The sequence below is a fragment of the Platichthys flesus genome, chromosome 10 (genome assembly GCF_949316205.1).
Source record: "Platichthys flesus chromosome 10, fPlaFle2.1, whole genome shotgun sequence".
Taxonomy (NCBI): Eukaryota; Metazoa; Chordata; class Actinopteri; order Pleuronectiformes; family Pleuronectidae; genus Platichthys; species Platichthys flesus.
Genome location: NC_084954.1, coordinates 4,325,539 through 4,350,147, shown reverse-complemented (window position 1 = coordinate 4,350,147; position 24,609 = coordinate 4,325,539). Strand labels below are relative to the sequence as shown.

The window sequence follows — 24,609 nt, the reverse complement described above, 5'->3', positions numbered from 1 at the left end:
TCAAGGACCCACAGCAACTTAGTCAGAACAACTCAGATAAACCCCTGTGTGACTACAAGACACCTACAGGATGACCTGATGAAGGCTGGTACAAGTGCTGCAGTGGCAACTATAAGACATGCACTGAATAATAAAGGACTTAATGGCCGGCTCCAAGACGCACTCAGCTCTTGACCACAAGCAACATCAAAAGTCAACTAGAATATGCCAGGAGGAATTTGGATAAGCCTACAGTGTTTTGGGTGACAGTTCTATGGACTGATGAAACCAAACTGGAACTGTTTGGACGTATGGACCAGCGTTATGTCTGGCGTGTGAAAGGACAGGCTTATGACCAGAAGAATACCATCCCCACAGTCCAGCATGGAGGTTGGTCAAAGATGATATTGGGCTGTTTTTCTGCGGCAGGAACTAGCAATCTGTGTACATGGCATCATGGATTCACAGAAATACCAGGCCATTTTAAAGAGGAATGTGATTCCTTCTGACAAATTGAACCTTGGTGATCATTGGACTTTCCAGCAAGACAATGATCCAAAGCAAAATCTCCAAATCCACCAAAGCTTGGTTGAGAAAAAGATCCTGGAACGTCCTGGAGTGGCATTCACAGTCACCAGATTCAAATTTGATTGAAAATCTTTGGTGGGATTTAAAGAAGGCAGTTGCAGCATGGAAGCCATCAAACATCACTGATCTAGAGGCTTTTGCGCTTGAAAAATGGGCAAAGATTCCAATCGAGAGGTGTAAGAAGCTTGTCCGCACTTACCGAAAACATTTTTTAGAAGTTATAAAAGCTAGAGGATGCGCCACAAAGTACTGAAGCCGGGGGGTTGAATAATACTGCACATGCACATGTGTTGAAAGAGTTACATTTTTCATTTGAACTTCAAAGTTAAGTCAACTTCTGTTGTCAAAATAACTAAAATATGCATAAATAAATATCTTTTGTTGTTTGATGAGGTTTTTTTGTCATTTATTGTCATTATCTGTCATTCACATCACTTTAATGTCTATTGAGGTGAGGGGGTTGAATATTTCTGATTGCAACTGTAAATGGGGTGAAATGTCACGATTAACAGCGTAAACCGTCTCACAAGTGATTGTGTTGTATATGTTCACTTATTGCCGGGGACCACAATCTGCGCTCACAATTTTCTGGTTCCATATTATCTGGTTCCTATGGTGCAGAGCAACTGAGATGAGTTTGTTTGTCTGTCTGTGTGTGGTCTGATATTTGTATTTTTACTGGACATGGATACGTTAGTGTTGCTGCAAGGTGCTGTAGATGGAACATTCCTTGTGTGTGTGTTTGGGGGGGGGATTATTCCCCCCCGTCTGTACATCTTGGTTTTCCCTCTCCTGGCTTTTGGCTCGGGTCCAGTCTGTATGTGTAGTATGAGCCTGCTGCTGTTGCCTCCACGTACACGCACATCAATATCTCTCAGTCTGCTGCTATGATCTGCTCTCCCCGGGGGCAGCGCTCTGTGGCGGTAGAGAACAGGGGGGGGGGGGTAGATGGAGGAGGGAAAAGTGAGAGTGAGAGAGAGCGAGCGCTGGGACTTCCTGTACACTAGCCTTTCCCTTCTTAATGGAGCTGACCCATGAAACAAAACACCATGACATGGAACAAGTGGACGTGCATGAAAGCTTCCACACGATCCAGGTTCTTTTTTCATTTAAATGTATTTACCTACATCCAGTGGTGGACTAATACATTAAGTATTATTTTTGAATCATCGTGTTTTAAGATTTATTTCCATTATTAATTGATTAGGCACTTTTGTCTGATGTTCTCAGAAGTGGCAAATCCTCATATTTGAGAATTTGAGAAGCTAAAACCAACAGATTTATGGAATCTTTGCTTGAAAATGAACAAATCAATTATCAAAATGATGCTGTTACAAAATTCTTCAGGGAATGTTGTGATATACAATTATCTACAATGTAAACAAGTAGTACATTGATTGACAGAACTTTTGTCAATATTTCTTTTAATAAACCATCAATAAGTTTTGTTATTACCAACCCAAAATATCCAAACATTTGAAGGATCCAGCTTCTCACTTGTGACAGGTCGCATACGTTTGGGTTTTTCCAACCATAGTTTGGACCAACAAGCAAATGTATCGGTGCTTTACATTTTGAGGACCATCATTCACAATATTCGGACATTCTATACATCGAAACTTGAGAAACTAATTGATGGATAAATCGATGAAGATGAGTTTTAATTTCAGCAATAGAAGATAATTCACTCTTGCTTGACTAGTGACAGGTACAGGAATATAAAAGTTATGGTTTTCTTATTTGCTGTTTGCCTGGTTGAGTAATTGATGCCTTGACACCTTCGCATGTCCTCGGTGAATCTGCTGTCTCGAGCCTCTAACAGTTGTTGCACATTCAAAGCTGAGAGGAAGAGTATTTTGAATTTAAGGAGGTGTTTTTCCTGCCACGACCCATTGCTTCTCGTATTTGTCGTTTCGTATTATTAAAATTGAGGAGTTCCCCTGTTATTTCTCCTTTTTTGATAGCTTTCACTTTGCTTGCATTTACTACAGCTTCGCCCCGCCAACGATATCAGGCCACGTTACATCCCTCAGCCATTAGGATCACGTTGCAGTGTTACTGTAAATACTCCGTGCCGCAGTCGTACCTGCACATGGACCTGCTCAGTCTTCACTCAGCTTAGACGTCCTCATCAACTGTAACTGACTGACTGACAGAGAGCGGCTCACAGAAAACAAAGATCCATATAACCAAGATATACATTTTTACTATAATGAGACTAAGGGCTCACCCCACGATTTCCAAGGGCATTGCTCTCTTTCGTCTCTTACAACTCTTTAGTCTCCAGCTTTAAGCTTCTAGAAGATCTGCAGAAATTCAGATGAAATTAATGCAGAGTACAGACAGACGAGGAGAGGCGGTGGTCTAGTGGCAGAAACTTGGACTATGGGCAGAGAAGGTCTCTGGTTTGTCTCTGGTTCGACTCCACGAGAGACAACAAAAGACGAACCTGGATTGATCTGTCCAAAAATCCAAGAGTCTCCCTACCCTGTCTAGTGCCCCTGAGCAAGGCACCTTACTCCCCCACCATCTGCTCCCCGAGCGCCGTACATGGTCGCTCACTGCTCTGTGTGTCCTGCACCAGATGGGTCAAAAGCAGAAGTTAAATTTCCCTACCTGCATGAGTGTGCCTTTGCATGTCTGTGCATGTGTTTGGGACTAATAAATGCATCTTAATCTTAATTAATCTTAATCTTAAGGCTCCGTTTGTATACGTTTCTACAATCCAGCATAAATAAGCTTGAAGAAAACCTCAAACTTTCTGGTTGGAGAAGCTAAAAGAAATTAAGTTTTGGATTAAATTAGTTGACTATCACATGATCACAGAAGGCTCAAACTGTGAGAACATTCGACAAGCTGAAACCATTTAATCAAAATGATCAACAGATAATTGATTATAACATTTGTTACAGATTATGTTCTCTTCATTGATTTAATTAGAACAACACAAAAGATGAGAATGCTTGGTTTTCTTGAATTTTGACTTTTTGATTTCATTCAAATTACATTAAATGTTGTGTCTTTTTTGTTGTCCTGTCCCTCATCCTCACATTGTTGGAGATAGACTGCACTTGTTGGATGTGGGCCTCCCAGAAACGGGCCAAGCAATCTGTGAATGGAGTCGAGGGAAACCCCCGTAGTTTCAGTGTGGTGACTCACAGCTCCTGGTGTCCTGTGGAATTTGGTCAAGTGCCTATTTGCGGTCGAGAGATTATATCTCCTAACCTACTTCTGCTTTGATTCTTCTTTCCCCCCCCCCAGCTAGAGTTGAAACCTGCGTCTTATTTATAACTGTCAGGTCTTGTGAGTGTGCATCAAAACAGAAATGACGTACGGAAGCATAAACGAGGCCTAAGTTGTGGCTTCACATTTTCCAGCTCCTCTTGTTTCCAAAAAGCATCTGAACGTCGAATCACAGCGTGAAATCAAACGAGATCGAGGAAAAGAGATCTTCTGGGAACTTTTATCTGTCTTCCTTGAATAAGGATTTTTATCTCAAACAAATGACTCCAAGCTTGAGTCAGAAGGGGGACATCCTGCCTTTCGCTGCATCTCTGTTAAGTCAGAGCACAAGAATGCATGAAGCCCGGTCTGCATTGACCTTTTAACTCTCCTCTCACATTCCTTCATCTGGGGGCAATGTTTTGTCATAATAATGCCCCACTTTACTATATGCCAGGGTAATTCCATCACTAGCACGTGAACAGGCCGTGCTTGTGTGTGTGTGAGTGTGCGTGTGGGGAGCAAATGTGAGTCTCTCTTTTCCATCCACCTCCCGTCTTTTTTCTCCCCTTCTACGTCTGCTTTGCTATAATAGTATCTCAACTGACAGCATTCCTGCAAAAGGGCACGGCCCAAATGACGATTACTTTTGGTTGACTAGAGGGTGGTTGAGAGGTGTTCTTCTATTTCTACTTTAAACCAGAAGAAGCCACACCTTCTCTGCTGTGTGCGGCGAAAACCACACCTTCTGCCAGACTGGTTCCTCCCTCATGAGTCCTCCCACTGAGGAGATGATGGATGATTAAATAAATCAGCTGGAGACTGCTTTTAATCAGAATTTCTTTCCCCATTCTGAAGAAGATGTGTTGTTTTGCAGCCAATTTTAGAAAAGTGTGAGACTTAGGTTTTATTTGTTGTGATGTTGCAGGATTTTCCTGACGGATTTGTGTGGTGTAGCCCCCCAAAATTACAATTATTATAAACCTATTCTTACTGACATTGCTTTTAAAATGTTGAATGTGTATTTAGATTGATTCTCTCTCTTCGACACAGACATCTGTCCCTGGGATCCGGGCTTGATACTTAAAGTAGTATATCTCAATATTGATGGTGATTTGTTGCCATCACAAACTTAAATCAAAGTCATAATGCTCCCTTGAAACCAGCAAAATGCTTTCAATGCTTCATTCTGTATTAAATATATTTTAAGTTGATATTAATAATACTATTGAGTAAAAAAAGTTCAAGGTGATAAATTGCTTAAATTAAGTTTCCTGTCTGCAAGTCAACACTGTTGGTGAATTGACTTTGGCAAGTGCTTTATTGAATGTCGCACATTATTCAAAGTAACTAAACTGAAACTCCCAAAACACCAAGATGACCCCTACGACTAAGACTCGTCTGGATTTGTTGTTGAGTTGCATCATACCAGGTGTTACTATCAGTTTCACATAAAACACAGTTTCACTTGACATCACGTGAGTGGTGCAGGACGGTAGTTTCCTCTTCAAAGAAGATGAAAGCTGATTAAAAAAATACCTCTTTCAAGCAGCTGTTTCTCCTTTTATGTTTGTCTGTAACGTTCAGGTACAGAAGGAGGTCCATCCAAACCTCACGGCGAAGGAGGACGCCCTGCAGCACATCGAGGAGCTGATCCTGCAGCTGCTCAACATGCTGTGTGTGGCCCAGCCTCGCTCTGTGCAGGATGTAGAGGTAAGGCCTCTTAAGAATATGTAACTAGAATGGCCCTCAGCAGAGAGAATACCTCCACCAAGGCCCGACAGTGTCCTCGAATCCAATCCAGCTGCACCACATTCACACACAGGATCCATGCATTTGTTTAAAACGCCTTGCAATCTGGATTCTTCCCTGATCCATATATCGCTCTATGACCAAGTTTCATGGTGACACACAAACAAACACTGAGTTTCACCTCAACTAGCGGCAAAACAAAACTTTCATGAGATTAGGTTAGATTTTATAAATGAAGAAACTCTTCCTCTCACCGACAAATGCATTTCACATAACAAATTTACCCGATTTGTGCAATGCAGCCACATAATCATGTTCAACTTCTTCAGTATTTCAAGAGAAATAATTGTTCCTGTCCTCTCTCACCAGGAACGTGTCCAGAAAACCTTTCCCCACCCTATTGACAAGTGGGCCATCGCCGACGCCCAGTCAGCTATCGTGAAACGCAATAGGAGACACCCCTTACTTCTCCCTGTGGACAAGATACACCCACTGCTCAAGGTAACAACTCCTGAAGACTCCGGCAATCTCTCTTTCACAGATATGAAGCTTCACATTCTATGAATCTACAAATATCACACAGCATCAGTGCTCAGACTTCTCTTAAGAAATGCTCACACTCTGACGTGTATGCCGGGAAGTTTTGGTAGTTGCTGGGAGATATTTATAATCTCATTTAGCATGATGTTGTGACAGCTTGGCTCACACCAGTGGAAATTCCCTGAAGTCATGTGGTCCTTCCTGCAGGTTGACCTTGGTCTCATATTTAATACTCTTTTATCCTGCTATTATTTATTCAACAGGAGGTTTTGGGCTACAAAGTTGACTACCACGTGTCCCTCTACATCGTGGCAGTGCTTGAATACATATCAGCAGACATCCTGAAACTGGCAGGAAACTATGTTGGCAACATTCGGAACTATGAAATCAACCAACAGGACATCAAGGTGTCCATGTGCGCAGACAAGGTGAGAGCTCCGTCCAACATCACGAGGGAAGGCAGGGTTGCTTTTAATCGTCTCTGGTTGATAAGTATTACATTTTTTTTCTCGTCTCCAGGTGCTGATGGACATGTTTGATCAGGAGGAGGACATCGGCCTGATGTCTCAGTGCACGGACGAGCCGTCCTCCTCCGGGGAGCTCACGTACGACGACCTGGTGAGGCTTGAAATCGCAGAGGAGCGGCAGTATCTACGAGAACTCAACCTCATCATCAAAGTGTTCCGCCATCACTTCCTGTCCAACCCCAAAATTTTCACGGCTCAGGTGGGGAAGACCTGTACAGTTAATAAGAAAACTTTTGAAATCTCTAAATTGTTTATTACTCCTTTAGATAGTTTGATCAGAAGAGGGATTATTATCATTCATCTGTCACCCATGTAAACATGTTGTTTTTCATCCATTCTTCACTGTATGAGAGAATTAATGTTGCAGTCAGTTGCTTCTGGGTCCATGTAAAGAAAACCATGGAGAATGTCTGAGTGAAGTCACGGCAGGAGAACGTCAAGAGAATTCATATTGTTTGTGTTGTGGCTAAAACAAACACAAACGCATAGAAGACGCGCTGAAGAAGATTTCAACTTGAAATATGATGTGATTTAAGAGCTATACTAACTCTTAACTCCTGTGCTGAATACAGTAGCTGTGACCGGCTTACTTTAAAGCTGACTTGTAAACAAACAGTCAGGTTTTCTAACTGTAAAACCTAATTACAAACCTATTACAGCTAAATCCAGCGTAAGGACATTTAGAGATTACAGTTGAAAGTCTGTAATCGGCTAACTGGTAGTCAGCCTCATGGAGCAGGAGGGAACCGACCTGGAATTACTCTCGCGTAGTTTGTGACTTGACACAATCATCATTCAAATAATCACCCTCAACGTAAAAGGTCCCTTTTTAGCAGCCAATAATATCCATCCCTGACAAACGGGCGCCAACGTTTTTTTGTGCCATCTCCTGAGGCACTCACCACGCTCTCTGACCCAGTAAACAGTGGAATGACATTCATATCTTTCTCCGAGGGTTAACCAAGGAAACAAATCACTGCTATCCCCCCGTGTCCAATATGGGGATTAACTGTCTTCCCTAAAAAAGACATTTGGAGCAGGGAGTTAAACAGTGGGTCTGGGTCGAGGAGAAGTGAATGGAAAGCCAAGTTTAACGGGTCGCTGTGGCTTTGCATATTTTGGGTTGGGTAATTTGTGGTATCATTTGGGTGAGGAGGATAAACCTTTGTGAGGCCCCTTGGAATGCAGAACGTGCAATTAAGCTGAGACAGGAACAACATCTGCATCACTCGCCAAAATAACCTCAATTATGTCTGTTGAAAGTGGCGTGCTGTAATCTGAAATTACGAGACGGTGTCAAGACGGTGTCACGGCTCAAATAATGACAGGACTGAACTCCTATTCCGACTTTAGCAGTCAATAATCACTCTGCGCTATTTTAAGGCTCTCATCTGCTGGACTAATGATTTTCTTCAGGCAAACTGAGCTGTTGTTGTTGATGTTGTTCTCACTACGTTCTTACATGAACCCCTTCATGTAAAGATATTTATCACTGGATTACTTTGAAACTCAAGAAAAAACTTAACAGATGGAACGTCAGGCAACTTCTGGACTGTTTATATATGAACACGAGAAAGTCATCCTCAAATCAAATTGTGCATTTGTGGAGATTTACAAAGGAAATATCCAAATACAAAAACTGACCAACTAAAGGATAAAATATAGATACAAGCAGAAGTTTAAAATACAGTTCCTCAATAAAATATAAGTAAACATACATCAAGGTAGAGAAGGTGTGTACAGTAGCAGTAATATGATGGATGTTGGCGGTAGTTATAGATCCAACATCTTGCTGAAGACTATAATATCTAACCTCCAGATGTTTTCAGAGTACCATCATGCACCTGTGTCTTCTCAGCTCATACAGTGTGTTCTTTCATCATCACAGCTGGTGGTCGTCACCTCCCCCTGACAGGTACCAAGGATTCAAACTATCAACCTTTTCCTTTTGCCTTGTTGCAGGATGTGGAGGTGATCTTCAGTAACATCCTGGACATCCACGAGCTGACGGTGAAGCTGCTTGGGCTGATCGAAGACGCCGTGGAGATGACCGCCGACGGCAGCCCTCATCCGCTGGTGGGCAGCTGCTTTGAAGATCTAGCAGAGGTATGGAGAAATATCCAGATCTCACACGTCTGTCACCAAATGAAACTGACCTCCTTTTAATCTGGATATGAATTGCTTGATCAGTTCAAGTGTTGGGTTGTTTTTTAATATAGGATCAACATTGTGCTTCCCTGTAAATGTTATACATTGGAAAATACTTATCACAACATGATATATCAGGATTATCTCCTCTGTGCTTCTGTAAATACTAACAACTTAAAACAGATTTCCTAAATGTGCCTTCATCGACCCCATCGATTAGCATTTCTGCACTGCTGCTGTTATGGTTGTCAAATAAAAGACAAATTAATTCCCTGCTTGTTATGTGTGTGGGACCAAATCACTTTGAGTTGGCAGAGAAACTGCTAATTCCAAACTGTAAACAAAGTTATGAAATCACTAAAAGCAGAGTTGCTTCATTGAGGGAAAACGGGATGCAGTACAAGTGTCTGTGTCATTAAAGTGATGGTGCACCGACTCTATAAAAAAAGAAGTTTATTACTGTATTTAGACGGGCCCCGTGTACAATTATTTCTTGAATGAGGGATCTGGATTCTCTTTCTGCCTGAATCTGATCATCATCATCATTTGGGAATATTGTGTCATTGTGGTTGTCGGTGTTAACTCTTGTATATTTCTGTGTGTGTGTTTGTAGGAGCAGGCATTCGACCCCTACGAGACCCTGTCTCAGGATATCCTCAACAAGGACTTCCACGAACATTTCAACAACCTGATGTCACGACCAACCGTTGGCCTCTACTTCCAGGTAAGATGCTTGATCACGATACGTCAGCCGTAACCGTAAAGACTGGAACATGCAGCCTTTTACATTTCTACCTAATCAAGTTGAAAGTTATCAGAAAAACTCACTTTACTCACAAGTGATTATGGATCGTTTACTATTGTTTTATTCAGTAAATGGTTTATATCAAGTCATATACAAGTTTTGTATGGAACTTGCCTTATGAAAGGTTGGAAGTAGTTTAATTGAATTGCCATGCGATTGGTTATGGCCGTCTTATGTCCCACGCCCGTCTCTCCTGCCAGTTTTCAAATGTAAACTTTGACTTACAGGGGGAAAATACAAAAAAAAAGGTGGTTTGTTTGTAATCTGAATGTACATGTAGAACAGCTACCTGTTTACACCAAGCAAACACTGTTTGAATCCCTGTTCCTGTTTCCTTTTGAAGTCAACCTGGATGCCTGGTGAAATTCCTCCCGACATGGTTTGAGGGCATGTCATGACATATTCAGCGTCCTGTGTACAGTTTATTCGCTGCTGCCGCATTGTTTTATTTGGACATTCCTCACAAGAATAGCATTGAATTATGCTCGGTGGGGTGCAGTTTGGCAGCCTTTGAGGATGAAATATTTTCTGGTGTTTTCTCAGGCCACACACCAGCGAGTCTGACTGTTCACATGAAGCAACATCACAGCTCACAACAGGCTTTGCAGTATGAGGTGGATTTTCTGCTCTTAAAAAGAAAAAAGCATTTTGAACTCCAAAGTCCCGTTTCGCTAAGTGGACATTAAAACGTTCTATTAATAGACCTACTGTAAATAGTGTATCTTCCTCTGAGGTTTGTGTTGGGAACAGTCAGTCCTGTACCTGAGGTTCAGGCCTCACTGTTTACTCTCAAACCATCAGTCTAACCCCAGTTAGATCAACACCACCGGCACTGGCCTCTAATTACCCACACACCCTTTGTTTATTTTCAACTCAATTTTAAGAGAGTGGCTGAAAAGAACCAGGAGTTAAAAAAATCAAACTCTATTTGTAAACTATCGATAAGGTCAAGGTTTTTCATTTGAAAGCAGGTTATGGGTTTTTGTTCATATGACACATGGTAAACAAAGGTTTTTAGCTGGATCAATAAATCACTTTTACATTGTTCATTCATATAAACATAAGACATGATCTTCAAGTGATCTTCAAGTGATCTTTATCAACAGATGATGTTTGCACAGTTTCCTTTTTTACATTTCATTTAAATTTGTCAATGTAGCCACATCAACCAAAACTAAATCCCACAAACATGCACCAAACAAACACAACGACAAAGCAAAACACACACCAAAAAAAAGTGAACAAACATAGATCTTCAGTTCTTCTCCTTCAAGTTCCCCCGTATTTTAATCCCTAATTCACGGAAAAACTTCAGGCACAATACCAACAAAAATGATCCTGGCTAATGTTTACTCCTTATTTTAATGTATAAATTAATTGGTATCCAAAAATCCATGACGAAAAATGGTACTTAGTTTGTTGCTTCTCAAAATGAAAGTAGCTCAGCTATTGTTTCACCAGTTTGTTTGTGTGCGTGTGTGCGTGCCTGTGTGTGAGCACAGCAGTGTATATGTGTGTCTTCAGCGGTCCCAGGGGTGGATGGTGTAATGGTGGTTCAGCCTCCCATCTTAATCTGCACACTCCCACCACACACACACACAGCTCGCACTGGTTTCATCAAACTGCTCCTGCTCCGTTTCTGCTCCGTGGACTAATCTTATTTCAGAATCTCTCACTTTGTGTTCGTCTCTGGCCGCCTGCATGTCCGTCCTTTCTTTTTTCTTCTGTGTCTCCGACGTGAACAGTCACACGGAGACTTTATTCAACAGCGGCTGATGTAAATGTACATATTGCAGAGTTTGCTGCGGCAGAGATTTGAACCCTTGACAAGTGTCATCATTGGTTCCTCTGCTTCTTCATCAGCTTTTTGTCTCATTGCGTGTTCTTCATCTTTCCAGCTCCATCCCTCTTGACTCCCCCCCCCCCTCCCTGTCAGATAAATGTGTCTCTGGAGCACTCAGCCCCTGCACTCTGCAGCATCTCGTATTGTGGGTAAATTACATCGCCTTTTATAAATAGAACAGGCAGCCACACTGCAGGCCATTTCTCTCCTTGGGACGAGGAGGGAGGGAGGGGGTGGGGGGGGGTGCAGTTCATGTTGGAAATAAGCTGGGAATTAAGACGACAAATGCCTACGACATAGGTTCACTCAGAAATAAGAGTGTGCCGTTCTCGTGGTAAGTTTTCTATTCTATATCACATCAAATGATGGGATGCAATAAATGTATTTTGATTTGGTCTGGGGTTTATGAACTGTACTGCAGCCAGCCATGAGGGGGCGCTCAAGATGCTTTGGCTTCACTTTGGTGGAGCTCTCATTTCATCCCATCTTTAAATGCAGTCCATGGTTCAAACCCAGAGTGCTTACCACTGCACCACCGTGCCGCCTCGTATCAGGCCCGTCCGACTTTAACTCGCACTCAAAGCCAACATCGTGATTATTATACGTCTGAATGTTTTTGCCCTAATGCACGGTGACGACCTGTGAACCTGCAGGATGCTGACGTATCAATAACATGATCTAAACTCAGGTCATTGTTGCACGGCCGTCCATCAGTGTGCGTCGGGCAGCCGGTGCTTCCCGCGCCCCCCCCCCCCCCCCTCCCACGCAGACAGTGTGGCCGCTGCTGTGGAGTCTGAGTACTCGCATATTGATTCTGAATCATCTATCAGGGGAACAGGAGATTTAAATGGATACTATGACGGCTCCCTCTCTGGTTACCCTGCAGCCGTACTCGTTCAGCCCGCTCCTCCCTCCCTCCCTCCCTCCCTCCCTCCCTCCCCACCCTGTAGCCTGATCTAATTCAATCTGCTTTATAAACTGAAACATGCACAGTTTGATTCCCCCTTTTCTCCACAGCCGACTTCTCTTTTGCCTTCAGTGAATATTTGTTGTATTTCTATAGAGGAAAACCCACTTTTCCTCTGTCCTGAATTCTTGTACTTGGTGGTTCTATCACAGTCTGATACATATTGTGCTTGTCGGTTGTGATCCCAGTTTGCTCACTGGCCTGACTGTGAATGTAACCGGAGATTTCCAACGGCTTCGTCTGGGGGGGAACAAAACCCAGACAGTCATCTCAACCGCTTATTTGAAAGAGAAAATGAAAGTTAACGTGATAATTTCGTTCTGACTGTGTCCAACATGAGAGGTGACATTTCTTTTGAGCTTTTTGTTTGGCAGGAAATGTGTGATTGAGGAATTTGAGTGTATCCTCAATCACATGCTGGTTAATTTATCAGTTTTGTCATTCCTTCACACTGATGCAGCACTAACAGGTCCGATGTGTGCTTTATGTTTCCAGTCAGTGGCAGAAGGATTCAAAGAAGCAGTCCAGTACGTCCTCCCCCAGCTGATGATGGTCCCAGTATACCACTGTATGCACTACTTCGAACTATTACAGGTATTACACGTTTCTTTTCTTCTAGTAACACAACTGCTTAGTGCTTAATGATAAACACAAGCTGTTTTCTGATGTGAAAACTTGGCCCGTACACTGTCTGGAGTTTGCCTTTCACATATAAAGGTGATGGCGAGCTGGTTAGAGCATGCAGAAGGTTCCAGAAAATGTCCGGAGCTACCGAGTGGAACTTTTGCTCTCCCACATGCAGCCCCTCTGGAAAATGTCGGGGCTTCGGTGCATGTCTCAACGCAGCGTTGTTGTGCTAACATGTTTTGTGACGTCACTGTTTCAGAATGGTTTCGAGAGAGTTTTTTACCAACGTTGCTCTAGAAAATAAAACACAATGTGGCCTGTTCGCCGTGTACTTCTTTACGTCTCCGCATATCTTCTAAATATATCTACTCTGAAATTAGGCAACAGAAGTTTTACACTGAAGCTCTTTGTTTCTGTATCTGCTGTTGAATTGTAACTGTCGGAGGTTTCAGATCTCACTTGTGTTAATGTGAAGCAGCTTTCTACAGAGACACACTTCGACTGGTTAAAGCAGAGGTGTTCCTAATGGCCTCAGTTTCTTTAAGTATCTCAATAAATCGCTCAGCTCCAATACCAGTTACTCGCCTGAGCTCCCATAACCTGCCACGACATGTCTAAATATCTGCTGGGGAAAAAAATCTATATGCAAGGTGGGGGGGGGGGGGGGGTTGGTTATTCTCTTATTCTCATCATAGCTACTTCACCTTATCTTTAATAAATGGCGAATGTAGATCATCCTAGGGCTCCAATATTCCTTCACATCTATTGTACTTGATGTAGATCTCTAGATGAATTCATTATGGTCTTTAAAAGTCTTGTATTTAACTCGTTTAAACCAGCAGAAACACTGTTTACAGATCTATCTGATCGAATGTTTTCTACTTCTGCAGCAACTTCAGGAGCGCAGCCAGGACCAAGATGACCGAGAATGTCTGAAGCAGGCGATCACGGCGCTGCTCAACCTTCAGTGCAGCGTGGAGCGCATCTATGCCAAGCACCAGCCGCGCCGTAAACCTGGGTACGTCCAATCCTCAACAAATGAATGCAGTCAATCCCTGTTGCATCGGTGCAGGCATCTCTGACATCACTGTTCCCTCTCTCACAGTGAACCCATGTACCGCCTGTACAGCAGGCAGGTTCGTAGCAAACAACTCGCCATCAAACGCATGAACGAGATCCAGAAGAGCATCGACGGCTGGGAGGGGAAAGACATCGGACAGTGCTGCAGCGAGTTCATCCTGGAGGGGCCGCTGCAACGAGCGGGCGCCAAGCACGAGAGGCACAACTTCCTGTTCGACGGCCTGATGATCAGCTGCAAGGCCAATCAGAGCTCGCGGCTCCCGGGGTCGGGCAGCGGAGCGGAGTACCGCCTGAAGGAGACGTTTGTGCTGAGGAAGATCCGCATAGTGGACCGCGAGGACTCGACAGAGCTGCGGCACGCGTTTGAACTGATAGGCAAAGATGAGAACTGTGCGGTTTTCTTTGCACGGACAGCGGAGGAGAAGGCGGCGTGGATGGCCGGGCTGGTGACTCTGCAGTACCGCTCCACTTTGGACCGCATGTTGGACACGGTGCTGCAGCACGAGGAACAGGCACATCCTCTAAGACTGCCCTCCCCGGAGGTTTACCGCTTTGCCGTGCAGGACTCTGAGGAGAATATAGTGTTTGAGGACAAAGTGCAGAGCAAAACGGGCATTCCCATCATCAAGGCCGGCACAGTGGGGAAGCTCATAGAGAGGCTCACCTACCACATGTATGCTGGTAAGCTGCCGCGCTGCATCTAGTCGTAGAGAGACGTTTGATTCAGATTCGTCTGTCGGACTCAAAGATGTTTTACAAAGATGCACAGATCGGTTGTGTTATCTAATCTCTCTCGTCTGTTTGTAGATCCTAACTTTGTTCGCACGTTTCTTACCACGTACCGATCATTCTGCAAACCACAGGAGCTTCTGAGCCTGCTGATAGACCGGTATGACCCCTCACACCAGTGTCTCCACTGCACTAGTTCTTTCATGTTGAGCAACCTAATCCTCTTTCATTTCTCAGTGATTTGTTGTTGTCGCTGCTCTGACATCTTGTTGTTGTCTGCTCGTTGTTTTCCTCAGGATTGAGATTCCTGAGCCAGAACCCACTGAGGAGGACCGACAGGCTCTCTGGAACGGGGATCAGCCGATTGTGGCCGAGCTCCAGAGGTTCCGTAAGGAGTACGTGCAGCCGGTCCAGCTCAGGTACGACCGCTGTAGAACAGAGCTGATTAGGAATAGCAGCACAAGCAACACAACCCAAACTAAAAGGGCAGTAAGTAGAGCGAAAGCCTCTCTCAACTCCAGCTGTTCCGTTCAATTCAAGCTGCATACTCACAGCTTTTCTGTTTAGTTTATTCATCAAGATCCTTGAATTATTCTCTTAGAAATCAGTAAAAATATTAACAAAAACTTCCTGTAGTTCATGTGTAATAAGGGAAAACTTTACCACAGGAGAAAAAATTATTCAGTTTTGAGACATGAGACGAGCAGATTCACTGCTTACAGACGCTTACTTTAAGTGATCAATTAAAATTTCAGATAAGAGTCTTAATTTTGAACTTAATGTTCTGCAGAAAGGATGCCATTGGTCACTGATGTCTGAACAGCCTCTGATCCTTTGAGGTTTCTCCAAATTTGTAGATAAACTGTTGAAGTTTGTTCAAACGTCTTTCAACTTCTTTCTTCTATTTCCTAACAAGGACTTTGAAGATGCCACAAAGATTCCGTGCCTCTGTTGTTGTTTGATTCTTTTACACTCTCCTGTTAGGGACTGCACGTTCTCACCGAGACACTGAATTACTTTAGTATTAGACTTTGTGTCCTTATAAGGAGCAAGCGAGTCCATGATAGTCTCTTAAGTACCATTAAAAACTCTCAGTATCAGACTGTGAAGCTGCTTTAGTAAAGAGCAGCTGCAATAAACTCCAGTCACAGGAACACTGAAAGCACAAGAAGGGACCGGAGACAGTTGAGTGCTGTGGTCACACATACGATACCGAGCCTCCTCTGAATAAACAGTGTAGTAAGCACAGGAACACTGAGAAGTATTTCATAAAGTGTATTTACATATTCCAACAAACATGCACTAAAATCCAGTATTTGAGGATAAATTGTGACAAACTTCACGAGCGCTCCTTTTGTGCTTTGGGTGGTCCGCACTCATGTAAACATTATGGTGTCCTGCAACCATTTATTTTAAAACCAGGATCCTCAGAGTAGGTGAAAATACCTCTTAAAGCACGACTCCTGTCCTTTTAAAGCACGACGTGCCTCGGCCGTTTTCTATTTTTAAGTTTCCACTCTTTAAAAATGTTAACTGTAGCAGGATGAGGAATACACACTGGCCTCCAGCCAAATAACTGTCTAGCTGAGTTTGAAAAATGTCTCTGTCACTTAAGTTATGTTCCTGTCTCGCTCTTCTCAATGGATTTTCTAAAACTACGGATTTTCTAAAACGGATTTTCTAAAACTACAAAAAAAGAATGATCATAAAATGTTAGCGTCAATAGATCGCTAATCTACATAACCAGGGTTCCTACGCATCCTGGAAAACTTAAACATTTAGAGAGATCTTTTGGAAACAACCTGGAAAATGATTTAAATGTCCTGGATTAAAAAAAAAGGTTGTATTCTAGCCCCAAAAATAGACGACTACATAAACCACATTGGGAATCTTAGTTTGAAATTTAACTCGCTGTCGGTGAGAAGATCTGCTCGTGGGATTTACTACCTATTGAATTTGTAATAGAGGAAGATAGTAGAAAGTTTGAAGTTAATCCGAAGGACCTGCGCATATGCTATTATAAGATGTGTAAGATAAAACATGTTTATGATGAACAAAAAGAGGACATTTAATTATGAACCCTGCATTATTAAAATAGAGGAATATAAATTAGGGTTTTCTGTGAAATGATATGACCATTTTAGACCAATTACTGTTTTGAATCGTCAGTTGTATTTTCAGTGTGTTCCTCAATGTCCTCACAGATTTTCAGGGTTGAAAGTTGGTGAAATATGAATGAAAGTACAGGACATAAAATCAATTAACACGTCTTCGCCTCACAGGGTTCTCAACGTTTTCCGTCAGTGGGTCGAACATCATTTCTACGACTTTGAGAACGACCCGGAGCTGAGGAGTCGACTAGAGGAATACATCACCAGCAGAATTCAACTGAGAGGTCAGACCCCGACGCAGGAGGCACCACTCCTCCTTTAAACAGACATCTAGCTTCTCTCTTAAATCTTCTAATCTTTCATTCTGACACTGGCTAGTGAGCAAGTAAAGTCCTGCTCATGTATGCTCATGTTTCTCTTCCTTAGAGACCTTTTAAGATGCATATTGTTCTATGTTCCTCTTGTAGGCAAGTCGATGAGAAAGTGGGTGGAGTCCATCAACAAGATCATCAAGAGGAAGCTGCAGACGCAGTCTAACGGCGTCAGCCACAACATCACCTTCGAGAGCCTGCCTCCTAACTTCGAGTGGCACATCTGCAGAGCGGGACAAGTGGACACATTCGACCTCATGACCCTTCACCCCATAGAGATCGCCCGCCAGCTGACTCTGCTCGAGTCCGAGCTCTACAGGTGAGTGGACCGAGCCTCAGCTTAGAGAGGGGCGGGCAGGAGTTTGCATTTACAGGTTAAGATCAGAGAAATTAAAATCCTGCCTCGTCCACAGAGCTGTCCGGCCGTCCGAGCTGGTCGGCAGCGTCTGGACCAAAGAGGACAAAGAGAAGAACTCGCCAAACTTGCTCCGCATGATCCGTCACACCACCAACCTCACACTGTGGTTCGAGAAGTGAGTCCGACCGTCCGAATGTTTCAGTCACAAGAAAAGAGTGGTGGGCGGAGTCACCGGACCTGTATCTCTGCCTGTGTCGTTCTCAGGTGTATCGTGGAGACCATGAACCTGGAGGAGAGGGTGGCAGTGCTGTCCCGGGTGACGGAGATCCTGCAGGTTTTCCAGGAGCTGAACAACTTCAACGGTGTCCTGGAGGTCGTCAGTGCCATCAACTCCGTCCCCGTCTACCGGCTGGAACACACCTTTGAGGTGAGTCGAGCTGCGACGGCAACCAGAAGAAAACCCAACAGGTTGAACACTGAAGTGTCACCTGACCGAATCACGTAGTTTACTCTTCTTTATCTTTTTTTGGTTGGAGCTTTAATTTGTAATGTTTGATGTATTTATATGGATGTGCATTATTGTGCTGGATGTGATGCAGTGGCTAAAAGCTCAAGTTTCCTCTTGGCAGAATAAAGTTAAACTTTCCTTTCGTTTAACTGAGATATTTGTTAAAATGAAGGTCATGTGAACAGAGATACAATTTTTTAATGAAGGGGAAAATATGTTTTACCAAAGAATCAAGAGAAACAATGCAAACCCAGTCACTTTTATGATTCTGAACGGGACTGTGATTCTTCCTGCTCGTGTTTTCTGATGCACGAGCCCCGAGGACAAAGACTTAGTCCATATGGTGCAGAGTCTGGCTGAGAAATCCACTGGCACGACAGAGGAGCTCTGCTCTTTGTCACTTTGACGTGCGTTTTGGTTCTGTCAAGATTTCAGTCTGAAAGTGAACCTGGTTTATAAGATTTTTTTTTCCTCCTCTCCCTCCTCTTCCTCCTCTTCCTTCTCTTCCTCCTTTTCCACCTCTCCTTCTTCTCCCTTTTCTCCCTCCTCTCCCTCCTCTCCCTCCACAGGCCATTCCAGAGAGGAAAAAGAAAATTCTGGAAGAAGCTGTGGAACTGAGCCAAGACCATTTTAAGAAATACTTGGCTAAACTCAAGTCAATAAACCCACCCTGTGTGCCTTTCTTTGGTAAGTCATCTACACTGTTACTATGGTCTATGGTTCCTGCACGTTTTGAGCTGCTTCGCCCCATTTACTGGACAAAGCTACAAGTTCTTCTCCTGCTCCTCAGGTATCTATCTGACCAACATCCTGAAGACGGAGGAGGGCAACCCCGACATCCTCAAGCGCCACGGCAAGGAGCTGATCAACTTCAGCAAGAGGAGGAAAGTGGCTGAGATCACCGGAGAGATCCAGCAGTACCAGAACCAGCCCTACTGTCTGAAGGTGGAGCACGACATCCGGGTGAGCGCTCTCTCACGTCACTGTCTCCCAGGTGTCGTTTCTGAAAAAGGTTCTACTCGGATCCTGAACTCACGACTTGTCTTGTTTGTGTCACAAAGAGGTTCTTTGAGAACCTGAACCCGATGGGCAACAGGAGTGAGAAGGAGTTCGTGGACTACCTGTTCAAAATGTCGATGGATATTGAGCCGCGGAACTGCAAGCAGGCTCCTCGATTTGTAAGTGTCCAGACTGTGGCAGCAGTTTCTACTGCAATTCAAATTCTTGATTCAGTTCCAAACAGACATTTATCGTACTTTAAAATGGAAAATTCTACTTAGATCCTGAATGATAGACCAAGTTTAAAAACCTCCAGCCGATTGAAAAATATTCATATCTGTACCTTTTACCCTTAATCTACTTTTTTTTTTTCACTAGTTTGAGTTTATGTAAAAAAAAATGACTCTTTGACCCCTGCTGTGATTTAGATGTGACCTTGAGTTTAACTAAATGAATAATCCACTTATATGAATAAAGACAACTGAGTCATATTTGTTAATTCACATATTTACTTTTGAGGTAAAGAAAGAATATTGAATGCCTGACGTTTATTCCCAGAGAAAGAGAGACTGAGTTCTAATGGTGAAACGTCCTCTTTGTCCCGCAGCCCAGGAAGACCATGTACACTCTGAAGTCCCCGGGCATCCGGCCGGTGCGAACCTCTACCTCTGGCACCCTGAAGGGCCACCCCGTCCCCCTGGAGAGGGAGCCCCCCCATAAGATCACCTTCCGGAGCATCGCCGAGACCGAGCCGGAGATGCCGGTGTCGGCCTCGGTGCCCACCTCTCCGAACACGCCGACCCCCCCGCAGTCGGCCTGCTCTGACCTCAGCTCGGTCTTCATGGATCACGACCTCAGCAACTCGTACGGCGGTGAGTTCAGCTCCTACGGCGGTGAGTTCAGCCAACTTCCTTCAGAAATCCTGTCATCTTTGGGTTTCTGGAATATCGGGCCATGTTTACACATTTTTTGTTCCTTCTTTTCTTGTAGTTCTGTCCTTTGTTTTGTTGTCCTTTCCTTTTTGTGTTGTGTTTTGTTTTTTATTGATTTTGGGGGCATCTTTGTTATGTTGTTAATTAGAGGAAATGTTTCATTACATGGTCGGTGCCTTTCACCCGATGAACATCCACTTACTTAAAATGTTCTTGTTGCAACAATTGTGAACATCTAACGCAAACTCTAGTGTTGATTTAGTCACGAGTTTGCCTTTGTGTATATGTTGAGATCACTAATGTAAAATGTAAATCACGCAGCTTTTGTGGGAACTTAAATCTTTGTCCTTTCTTCACTTTTACAGGTAGTAACTCCATATTTGTTCCAGTTCCTCTGCCGCCTTCGAGTAAGTGTAGTGTTTGTTTCTGTCTTTTATTGAATTTGTGTCGTTAGGAATCGTGCTTTTATTAAGTTGTTACTCGTTGGACATGGGGATAGTTTTTGATCTGGTGTCCATACTGATTTCTTGGTTGTTTCTTTTTATTTATTTTTCCCAGAGTTCCAGTCGGTTTCCTGCGGCAGCCTCCACCAGCTCGGCGAGGAGCTGCTCAGGCCGCCACCTCTGCCACCACGAAGGAAAGATGCCATGTCTGAAGCCAAAGTACGAGCGCTGCATTATTTCCTGCATATAACATAAACTCTTAAGTGCGAGAAGAGTTTACTGTGAAGAAAAACTATAATTTTATCATTTCATACGTAGAATGAATGAATCCTGTGTTAAACGCTGCTCTGATGTGTTTGTCTCTCTGTGTTCCAGCTGAGCTCCAGGTCCGACAGCCCTCCAGCGATTCCTCCGCGGCTGCCCCCCCCTCTTCCCAGGAACCAGCCTCGCCTGCCGGCCTACAACGGCCCCGCCCTCGACGGCCCCCTCCCGAGCCCGCCGCCTCCACCGCCCCGCGACCCTCTGCCCGACACGCCTCCACCGGTGCCCCAGCGGCCCCCAGAGATCTTCATAAACTACCCCCCCTTGCAGCCTTCCCCCGTGGGCCGATACCACTGGGACTTCAACAGCTCCCCCAGCTCCCCCAACACCCCGCCCAGCACGCCGTCGCCTCGCATTCCAAGGCGGAGCTGTCCTCTGAGCGCCAGCCAGAACAGCCTCTGCCCGCTACCTGTCCCCATCACCGCTCCTCCGGTCCCACCTCGCCACAACTCCAGCTCGCAACTCCCCAAACTCCCACCAAAGACATACAAAAGGGAGCTGCTGCAGCCGCCGCTACAAGGCCTCTCATTGGTGGAGAACACCGACAGCAGCCAGTGAGTCTGCTCCAATTCATTTTTAAAACGCCTAGAGGCGACGCTGACATGCAAACTTCAAACTGTCGCCTTCCGACCTGGACACAGTGGACTCGAAAGCTACTGATCAGAAAGAAAAACACTGCTCCACATACTGTTAACTCCACGCGCCCGCCCTCTGCATCGACCAGTCGCCGCCCGCCGTGCCTCTCAGGGGATCAGTAGCTCCGCCTTCATCAGGAACCCTCTGTGCCAATGAGAAACCCACACCGGTGTGCCAGCTAATAAACAACAAGGAGTCGGGTGTTTGTGTCTGTCTCTTCTGTTCGGAGCGAGAATGTTCCTGATTAAAGTTCTCACCCCTCGCTCACCAAACTCACCCCCGCGTCCCACTCCTCCATCACCAGGGCAGGGTGAGTGTGGGGGGGGCGTGGACTTTGTAGCCTTAACTGTCATGCTTTGTTTCTTTGGGCATTGACATCACCCGGAGTCCCTGCTCCGATTTCTACGACCTCTCTCCTCCTCGACTTCGATTAACCTTAGACGTAGCTCTTTCTCGGTGGGTGCGAGCAGCAGACATTTCCATTGACTTGTTTCCTACTAACTGAAAACAAACAGTTGCCAAAGTCTTATTTTATGCAGGGGGATAAGGGATTTTCTTCTTCTTCTTTTTAACAAATGTGACATTAACAGAAACACAAGCAGGAGGCGACACTGAATCCCCCACCTCGTATCTCAACTGTACACTGTGACTGTATCGACGCGAGTCAAACTGTCTGTTTGTTTTTTTGTCTGAAGACAGGCCGCTCCACAGCCACAAAACGTTGCTTTAAAAAAGAGAAAAACAGCGGTGACCTCTGCCCCAGGCTCTGGTCCTCTCGGGCCCCCAGACGGGGAACAAAACGAGAGCCAAGAACACTCCATTTGCACATCAAGCTTGGGCAAAGTCAGCAGGTTTTCTTCGACCAGAAATGAGAAATCAATTCCCTCTGCGGTGTACGACAGAGGGACGTCTGCCACGATATCACACAGCACCGCCATGGGGGGGGGGGGGGGGGGGGGGGGGGGGGGGGGGGGGGGGGGCGAGACGTCTCCTCTACGCGTCTCCTGGAGAAGCTGAGGTCTGACCCGGTCCCCTCACTGCTGTCCGACACTGTGCTCCTCCCCCCACAACCACCAACCTGTCGTCATTGGTATTCAAGCTCAGCACTGGAAGCAAGCAAACCTCCCACCAAAGCTGAGTCAGCTCCCCCCAGTGGCTGCATCAAATACCGCCCCCCCCCCCCCCCCCAAAAAAAACATAAATAAATAAATTTTTAAGAAACCCATGAAAAAGAGGAACTTTTTAACACTTCTTCTTCTTCTCGATCTCTCCCTCTTTTCCTTTTTCTGCTTGAAACGTTTTTTGTTTCACTTTGGAAAGACTGAAATAATCCAAGCATCACGCTCAGATGTGCCTTTTATTTTGTTTTGTACTTTACAGAAATAAGCAAACGGTGTCTAAAATGCTAAAAATAAAGTTGCCTATGTAATGTTTAGAACAAAGCTATACACTATGAAATTGTACATGTTTGTGATACTGTGTATATGTAACATGTATACACTAACTAAATAATTTGTATAAAATGACCATTTTTCTTTTTCTTCCCTGTTGTATCGTATCCTCATCCGCATCTGTTCAGTCAAAAAAAAAAAAAAAATGTTGCCTATAATCCAATGCTGCTACAGTCGGATAAAAAAAAACTAAAAAACAAAACGAGAAAAAAAACAGGTCACTGTCACTAACTTACTTACAGACAATCTCCAGTTGAATCACTGGGAGTATTAACTGAGGAAAGACATTTTCTTTCTCGCCCCCCCCGCCCCTTAGATGTTTTAAAGCAATGAGAAAAAAAAGAAGATACAGTTCAATATGCCAAGCACTTACTTAGACGTGTGCTTCACTTTGTACATCCTACTAATTGCCTTTTTTCTCCTTTTCAAAGACTTTTTAATGCTAACGCTCATTAAACGGAGGTTGGAAAATTGTATTAAAGCCGCAGCTGAATATGTAAAGACGTGTGTTCGGCTGCAAGTGTTCGATCGTATTTGTTTTTTGTTTTCTGAGAAACACACTTTGTGCACTTTAGGCTGTACTGTTGACGAGCCACGGTTGTTATAGGTCGTGTTTGTAAATGCGGTGGTCCTATGCAGCTGTTCAACTCACTTTCTACGCGGATCGGGGCAGGAAAAAGTTCACCGCCTCTGTTCGATTCCCCCCCCCCCCCCCCCCCCCCCCCCCACACGTTGGTGAAAAGACGCCGAGTCACCCTCTGGACCTCTCAGCAGATTTTTTTAAAAATACACACAAACAGAAAATCACTCGTGCCCCTTTTCCCCTCTCCCCACTTTGCTCTGAACCAACAGAGTCATCCTGGTCGAGAGGGGACGGAGGAGTTTCATCACTTCACTCGTCTCTCGCTCGGGTTCTGTCCATTTCCCACGTCAGTATTGTTGGGGTTGATTTTTGCCAAGTTTTTGTTTCCCCCTCTTTATTATTTTAAGACCCCCCCCCCCCCCCCCCCCCCCCCAGCAGAGGACCAGATTGGTTTTCCTCCGGTGGCACGGTAACAGCTTGATCCAGCAGTCGGTTTATTTGATGGTATGTGGCCTTTTAACTGCTTTGTATTAATGGTCTTGATGAGATTAATAAATCACCCAGTCTTATTTTGTACTGAACCACTCATCTCTCTTGTTTTTCTTTTCCTCTGCTGCCCATTGAAACCAGTGAGGTGTCTAACACACAGTGTGGTTTCATACGACAGTGGTTAGCTTAGCATAAACACTGGAAACGGCACAGTCCCAAGTAATAGTCCTTAAAATTGAAACCTGTAAAGATGGATGACGTGAAGGCTCTTAAAAGTGAAGCCAAAGTGTATCAACCGCCCCCTGCTGGCTGGCTCTTGTATAGGTAATGTGCTTCGCCTCCTCCATGTTAACAGACAGGATTTGGACTTAAGAGTACAAGTTTAAAGTTTATTTTCTCAAAAATTGTTTCTGTCAAGTGTTAATTTCTACGGTAAGTTCCGTTTGATGCCATAAAGAAGCTATTTGTCAAATGGAAGTCTGCTTCGGGATGTAGCATCTTATCTGGGGCTAGATTTTCTTTCCTCTGTGTGTTGCTAAATTCTTTTGCAGCCACAAAACCCCACAAAATTTGACCTTATATGTCAAAGTGTAATCGTGA

The 24,609-nt window shown here is 44.3% G+C and overlaps 1 protein-coding gene across 2 annotated transcripts in view; it reads left to right on the top strand.

Moving 5' to 3' along the window:
- The window catches only part of sos2 (son of sevenless homolog 2 (Drosophila)), a 30,393-nt gene extending 7,941 nt beyond the window's left edge, over nucleotides 1-22,452 (top strand). Inside the window, exons 2-23 of one of the 2 annotated variants that reach the window (XM_062397330.1) lie at nucleotides 5,377-5,502; nucleotides 5,911-6,042; nucleotides 6,345-6,509; nucleotides 6,601-6,807; nucleotides 8,571-8,714; nucleotides 9,370-9,480; nucleotides 12,867-12,965; nucleotides 13,889-14,016; nucleotides 14,104-14,759; nucleotides 14,886-14,967; nucleotides 15,104-15,226; nucleotides 17,090-17,202; nucleotides 17,386-17,608; nucleotides 17,703-17,822; nucleotides 17,912-18,074; nucleotides 18,725-18,842; nucleotides 18,946-19,118; nucleotides 19,217-19,333; nucleotides 19,762-20,026; nucleotides 20,452-20,493; nucleotides 20,645-20,748; nucleotides 20,905-22,452. In XM_062397330.1, coding sequence (XP_062253314.1) covers nucleotides 5,377-5,502; nucleotides 5,911-6,042; nucleotides 6,345-6,509; nucleotides 6,601-6,807; nucleotides 8,571-8,714; nucleotides 9,370-9,480; nucleotides 12,867-12,965; nucleotides 13,889-14,016; nucleotides 14,104-14,759; nucleotides 14,886-14,967; nucleotides 15,104-15,226; nucleotides 17,090-17,202; nucleotides 17,386-17,608; nucleotides 17,703-17,822; nucleotides 17,912-18,074; nucleotides 18,725-18,842; nucleotides 18,946-19,118; nucleotides 19,217-19,333; nucleotides 19,762-20,026; nucleotides 20,452-20,493; nucleotides 20,645-20,748; nucleotides 20,905-21,408 — 3,915 coding nt within the window. In that variant the 3' untranslated portion in view covers nucleotides 21,409-22,452. Of the gene's footprint in view, nucleotides 1-5,376; nucleotides 5,503-5,910; nucleotides 6,043-6,344; nucleotides 6,510-6,600; nucleotides 6,808-8,570; nucleotides 8,715-9,369; nucleotides 9,481-12,866; nucleotides 12,966-13,888; nucleotides 14,017-14,103; nucleotides 14,760-14,885; nucleotides 14,968-15,103; nucleotides 15,227-17,089; nucleotides 17,203-17,385; nucleotides 17,609-17,702; nucleotides 17,823-17,911; nucleotides 18,075-18,724; nucleotides 18,843-18,945; nucleotides 19,119-19,216; nucleotides 19,334-19,761; nucleotides 20,048-20,451; nucleotides 20,494-20,644; nucleotides 20,749-20,904 lie in introns of both variants that reach the window. The other variant, XM_062397328.1, reaches the window with a different exon arrangement.
- The last annotated feature ends 2,157 nt before the right edge of the window (nucleotides 22,453-24,609 follow it).